Below are 6,000 nucleotides of genomic sequence, written 5' to 3' on the forward strand. Positions count from 1 at the left end.
ATCAAGTGACCTCAGAGGACCTTTGGTTTTAAAATAGTGTAAACAAAATAAACGTTTTTGTCTGTTTGTCTGTCAACATTTTTTTCCTGGCCCCTTCCACTCCCCAGGTATCCCATGGGAAGGGAGGGTGTGTATGGGAGGACTGACTCTAAACTGAATAGAACAAGAGTGGGACAGAGCTGTCCTCCAAGACTGGAAAAATGGCAGCAGGGACAAGAGAGTCAGGGGCAGGTAACCTCTGGTTTTATGTTGCTTCTTCAGGCCTAGGCTCAGGTCTAGGCTCCTGGCAGGTAGGGCCAGCCCAGCCCGGGTAACAACGGCAGCTAAAGGACTCCCAAGCTCCAGGGCTGCCATCTGGCTGCAGATGCAGAAAGGCTTCCAGCTGTCCTCCATCTTGGCGGGCACAACGCCCATGGCCATGGCACCGCTGGTGACTGCAGGTTATGGCTGCCCTGGTCACATTGATTACATAGGGACCCAGGGTGCCCACTAGGTAGTCATGGAGATGCCAGCACTTCTCCTGTGGAGAGGGGAAGGATGTATCAATGCTCCTGCTTCATGGCTCTGACATGGTCTCTCCCCCGAACCCTGGGATCCCAGGATGGGCTGTACGGCAGGCTGGAGGGGCAATGATCACCTCAGAGCTGGAGAAGCTCAGGTCCCCCCAGAGCACCACGCCGGCTGCCCCTAGTGCTGCGGTCACACCAATGGTCTGCACGAGGTCATCCTGGAAGCAAAGAACTGCTAAGCCAGGGCTGGGCTGGTCAGATCCATCCGGGCCTACCTCTACCTTCAAGAAACTTTTCTGGCTCATTACCATGATCTGATTCCACTTCTAGAGTAAGGTTACTTGGCACTGAGCCTCTGAGTGGCTTCTTGGGTCCTCCACTCAGAAAATGTCTCCCCTCAGACCAGGGCTCCAAACGTTGGCCTTGCCTTCCCCCTCAAGATTTTCCAAGGCAGAGCCATACTTCCTTTTCAGATGCTCCAGGATAGTACCTCCCCACTCAGAACTAGATCGGGGTCTCCCCATCAAATTCCCCTGGGCAAGGTCTTCTCTTCAGATCTTCCTAGGACAGGACCATGACTCCCCACTCAGACCCCTAGATCTCAATTTTCGCTCACCTGGGACAGGAACCTCCCAGAATGCCGGTATGTGAGGCGGGCATAGGCCAGGACAGGCAGGGGATGTGGGTGCCCAACAAGGGCCACACGGAAGGCTTCTTCCAGGCGGTATCGGACAAATGCCTGGTGGTGAATAGGTGGCAGCTTGGGTGGGAGGTAAATGCTGGGGAAGAGGGCGCTGGAGGCAGCCCAGAGCCAATGCAGTTGTGTGTTTCGGGCTAGAGTGGCTGGGTGGCAGTGGCCTGTGTAATTGAAAGCTGTACCATGCCAGCCATTGCCACAGGCTGGGAAGCGATAGAAGCCCCAGAACCCATGGGGCTTCAGTGCCTGGCCTAGCCGTAGTGTGTCCTCCATCAGGGCACGGGCTGCCTGTTCAAAGCCAGCACGGGCCTTGTGGAGCTGCTCCTGGGGGTTCAGGTGGGGGAATACCCGCTGTGCCCAAGCCCATGAAGCTTCCTGGTAGGCTCGGCGGCGGCCCCAGTTCCCGGCCCAGAGTGGACACCACTCTTCCCAGTCCAGCACTGCCAGGCCAGCAAAGCCACATTCTAGGCTGAGATGGATCTGGTAGGCAGCCCGTGCCAGGTGGCGGTCAAGAGGGACAACCTGGGGGATGCCCCCGTTATGAGCTGTGCCCCTGGGCCCAAGGTAGGGATAGAAGCCAAGCTGGTTCTTGTAGAAGATGGTGATGTTCTGGCCATGGAAACGCTGGCCACGGTTGGCTGTGATGCCCAGAGCCTCTAGTGGCAGGTGCACGCCAAAGCGAGTCTTACAGTGTGCTGAGGGTATGTTCCATAGCACAGAGAAGGGACGTTCAGGAGCCCACAGCAGGGGCTGGCCACACCCCAGGCACAGGGCCATTCCTAGTACCAGGGCGAGGCCCAGCTGCATGATCATGCCCCAGGGACAGAAACCTGCAGGAGAGAGGGGGTGTGAGCTTAGAATTCATGGCCATGGCCACACCTTCTATACAGCAGGGAAAGCTGGGAACACTCCCCCAGCTACTCCCAAGGATGGAGGCTGGGGAAGGATGGTCCCCATGTGGTCCTCTAGGCCTCTCAAACCAGTAACACCCTACGTTGGCCCACGTAGCTCCCGTGTTGTCCATCTCTGTCACAGCACCACTGTGCCTTCTGACACCTAGCCCACTCACTTCTCACCAGTCCCCTCTGACCTCTTTCTTGGACCTTGCCCCAAGAACACTTAACATCCTCCCCTTTGCCTGGCTTAATTCCTACTCAGCTCTCAGGTCTCTGCTGTGACATCACCTCCCCTGGGAGGCCTCCTGGGTCTCTAAATGCACTGAGGGCACTTGGGCTCCCACTGTCCCAGCACGGATCCTGACACTGTATGCCTGCCTGTCTCCCCTGTCCCTTGGGTCGAGGTACTGTCTGTCTCGTTCCCCATTGCCTGTGACCAGTCCAGAGCCTGACAAACAGTAGCCCCTGAGTGAATAGTGATGAGTGAATGTAGAAGGGAACAGATACCTTGTCACCTGGGCTTGGCAGAGTGGGAGGGGCAAAGGGCAGGTGTCCCTTCATCCATGGCCCTAGGGCCAAGGTTGATCTGGGGACTCTTGCAGAGATAGGGGATCTAAGATGAAGCTGGGAGGTGAGAGTGAGGTCAACAAATAAACTGTCATAGCCACATCCAACAGAAGCCTTTATTCAGCCACACTGACAGCTCTGAGCCACAGCCATGAAGCCATCTACTGGCCCCACTGGTACTCAGGAAACATGGCCAGGCTAAAGCTGCTCCCAGGGTCTAGGGACTATGGTATGGCCAATGGGCTGAGGCCCAGACTGTCCTAGGCAGTCCATCAACCCTGAAGGACAGTGCCTTGTCCTGGGTAGCCCTCAGATGTCTTTTTCCATCCAGAATATGGGACATCCTCTCAGGTCTTGGTATTGTGTCTCCAGCAGGCTTTGTGGAGGGGGCCCTGCAGGAGGTGGGGGTGAGGTGGTCAAGGGCTCAGGCAGGGGAGGAGGTGGCGGCAATGATGGCCCCTTGGGGGCTCTTGGGGCAGTTTGGGCAGTCAGACTAGAAGCCTTGCAGGGTTGCCGGGGAAAGGGGGCTCTGGGGAAGGCCCTGAGCAGGGTGGCAGGCAGCCGTTGGCTGGTGAAGACTAGGCCCTGCACAGGCTCACCCAGCTGGTAGCCCAGGTGGGCATAGAACTGCAGCTGGTCATGGGTAGTGAGGTGTAGTCGGCGGAAGCCCCGAGCCTGAGCAAAAACCTCCAGGCCCTCCATGAGGCGGCGGCCAAAGCCACGGCCCCTCAGAGCCCGGGCCACCACCACTGTCTCCACTAGGAGGCTCTGGGGCCGGTCCAGCACCCGTGACAAGCGGGCATGGCCCACCACGATGGGGGCTGCCTCAGGTGCGGGGCTGGGGCTCAGCAGCATCAGGCAGAGGGGGAAGGCGTCTGAGGACTGGCCCAAGGAATGCAGGCGGGAGGCACGGCTGCGGGGCCACTGCTCATTGATGAGGTCGGCACAGGCATCCAGGAGCTCAGGTCGGCAGTGCACAGGCTCCAGGGTCAGTTCAGCCAGGTTGGGGGCTGAGGTCTCCTCTGGCTGGTGTGCGGGATCCAGGGTCAGCTCAGTCGAGCCAGGACTGAGGGTCATCTCTGGATGGCATGCAGAACCCAGGGTCAGCTCAGCTAGCCTGGGGCTCAGGGTCAGCTCTGGCTGGTGTGCAGGATCCAGGGTCAGCGTGGCCAGGTTGGATCTCAGGGTCAACTCTGACTGGCATGCAGGATCCAGAGTCAGCTTGGCTGGGCTGGTACTCAGGATCAACTCTATCTGGTGTGTAGGGTCTAGGGTAGGAGTCAGCTTTGATGAGCCAGGGCTCAGAGTCAGCTCTTCCCTACATGTAGGATCCAGGCTCAGCTAAGTCAGGCTGGGAGCCATGGTCATTTCCTGCTGGGTTGCAGGTGGCTCAGTGCCAGGCTGGGGATTAAGAGCATGGTCTCCAGACAATGGTTATCTCCTCAGACCACAAGGATGCTCCTCCTGTAGACAACAGCCATGCTAGGCTGTGCCAGGAAGGAGGACAGTGTTGGGGCAGGGAGGGGCTGATAGAGTGCTAGGGGAGCCATGCATCCTGGAACTGGTAAGCTACACCTTGTCTCTGTCCCATACTCACCTGATGGCACAGGTCACCTGGAGACCATCCCTTATACCTGACTCAGGTGACTCACTCAGGTGACAGTAGAGGTAATGGTTCCAGGGTGTCCTGCCCCACATTGGAGGAAAGCTGAAGGCTAAAGGCTGGGGCAGAACCCAAGAGTCATGGCCCCACTTTCTCTGGCTACAACTCTGGCCTCCCCAGAACAGGGGACCTAGCCTACACCATCATGGTTGGCTGGCCATCAGACAGAACATGCAGACTAGGCACCATGACCCCCTACTTAAACCCACCCAAAACTCCCTCTGGCTGTCCCCAGGAACTCCCCTGCCCTTTCCTTCTCTTTACACTTTAGGTTCCAGCCTTTCTGACCACTTGGGCCATGCCTGTCACCTGACCAATCCTGGGGTACCCATCACCCACCCGTTAGGATCAGTTTTCCCCTCACTGAACTGCCTTTCCTGCCTGGAGCACAGAGCCCATGCCCCCCCCCCCGCCCCCCATCCCCATGCAGCTCAGGACACTCTGCTTGGGCATGGACCCAACTGTCCCCTCACATGGGGTTCCAACAGCACTAGCAAGGGGCCTGGCTCACTGTCACAAAGCAATGTGGCTCTTGCAGGCTTGGTTCCCCACTGGCCTGAGTTTCGTAGTCGCCCTAGATAAGGACCACAGCTTCCTTCCTAAATCCACAAGGGTGTCCAACGGCCATCAGGTTGGGGGCTCAGACCTCCTGTGCCTAAACCCCATTGTTTGCCAGTCCTACCCCAGGCCCTTCTGCCAGGAGAGTCTATGCTGAGGGGATTCCTGGCAGTGGGGGATCCACTGGGCCTCACTCTTCTACTCACTTGCTCCAGAGAGGACGTCCTGGCTCTCCTTCCCCACCTCCCCCAAAAGGCCCCATGAGCCTGAGGCCAATTCCACACTGGTCAGGCACAGGTAGCCCCCACAACCCCACACCCCACTCAGAGGATTATAAGCACCTCACCTGCATCGGCCACCTCCGCAGCAGCTACAGCTCTGGACCAAGAGGGAGGAAGCCCCAGAATCCACCCCTAGGTCTGGAGCCCCAGACTTCCCCGCGGTCTTAACCCCTTCGTGGCCAACCCCACCCACTATGGGCGGGGCTCCTGTGTCCTCAGGGAGAGGCGGCAGTGTCTTCTGTGCCTCGGTTTCCCCCTCCCTCCTAGTGGATGACAAACCGTGGAGTTTTGGGGGGGAGGGTGTGCTTCAGCAGCTTGACTCTGGGTGGGTGTGGCTCGGCATGCTAGGGGAGAGAACGACAGAAGCAGGGAGGGCGTGCGGGACGGCATAGCTACTTGAGGACCGCACGCATGGGACAGACGGGGGACAGTGAGGACGAACATAAGGCGCATGGAAAGGGGGAGGTACTGACATGCTGAAGCCAAGCTCCGGGACGCTTCGCGTGCTCGCTCCGCGCGGGTCGGTTTCTCGCTGTCTGTGGTTTGGACTCTTCTGACCGCCCGCGCTGGCCCCTAGCGGTGCGGCGGACGCACTGCAGCCGTCGTCTCCTGCAGCACCGGACCTGGTCGACTTTCTCTAGGTAGCTAGGCCCCACCCCGCCTCCGCGCGCCACGGCTTAGGCTCCGCCCCCGGTTCAGGGCGTCACAACACCCCCGACGCAGACCTGGTCTCTGCCATGGCTCCGCCTCTGCCCCTCCAGCCCCGCCCGAGCCACAGCACCTCGCTCCCTTACGTATCCCAGCTGGGACCGAGCGCAGGCTCCACCTC

At 59.1% G+C, this 6,000-nt stretch overlaps 2 protein-coding genes across 2 annotated transcripts; both read right to left on the reverse strand.

The window, feature by feature from the left end:
* Nucleotides 1-65: 65 nt before the first annotated feature.
* On the reverse strand, nucleotides 66-5,735 carry HYAL3 (hyaluronidase 3). The gene is made up of 4 exons (XM_030306856.1): nucleotides 5,237-5,735; nucleotides 1,126-2,036; nucleotides 638-727; nucleotides 66-520 (listed from the first exon to the last, which is right to left on the reverse strand). Exons 2-4 carry the CDS (start codon nucleotides 2,017-2,019, stop codon nucleotides 245-247), a joined length of 1,260 nt encoding a protein of 419 aa, XP_030162716.1. The 5' UTR covers nucleotides 2,020-2,036; nucleotides 5,237-5,735; the 3' UTR covers nucleotides 66-244.
* NAA80 (N-alpha-acetyltransferase 80, NatH catalytic subunit) lies at nucleotides 2,768-4,737 on the reverse strand. Its single transcript, XM_030306857.1, is given in 2 exon segments — nucleotides 2,768-3,842; nucleotides 3,844-4,737. Coding segments are annotated over 2 exon segments (894 nt in total). The 5' UTR covers nucleotides 3,874-4,737; the 3' UTR covers nucleotides 2,768-2,978.
* Nucleotides 5,736-6,000: the final 265 nt, after the last annotated feature.

The sequence above is a fragment of the Lynx canadensis genome, chromosome A2, assembly GCF_007474595.2.
Source record: "Lynx canadensis isolate LIC74 chromosome A2, mLynCan4.pri.v2, whole genome shotgun sequence".
NCBI classification, from domain to species: domain Eukaryota; kingdom Metazoa; phylum Chordata; class Mammalia; order Carnivora; family Felidae; genus Lynx; species Lynx canadensis.

What these genes read in the sequence shown, in the direction of transcription:
- HYAL3 (XM_030306856.1), bottom strand. Translation starts at nt 2,019, where the DNA reads ATGATCATGCAGCTGGGCCTCGCCCTGGTACTAGGAATGGCCCTGTGC. An exon ending in CTGGGAGGTTCCTGTCCCAG is followed by an intron (nt 728 to 1,125) that starts GTGAGCGAAAAT and finishes CTTTGCTTCCAG; the next exon opens with GATGACCTCGTGCAGACCAT. An exon ending in TGAGCTTCTCCAGCTCTGAG is followed by an intron (nt 521 to 637) that starts GTGATCATTGCC and finishes CCCTCTCCACAG; the next exon opens with GAGAAGTGCTGGCATCTCCA.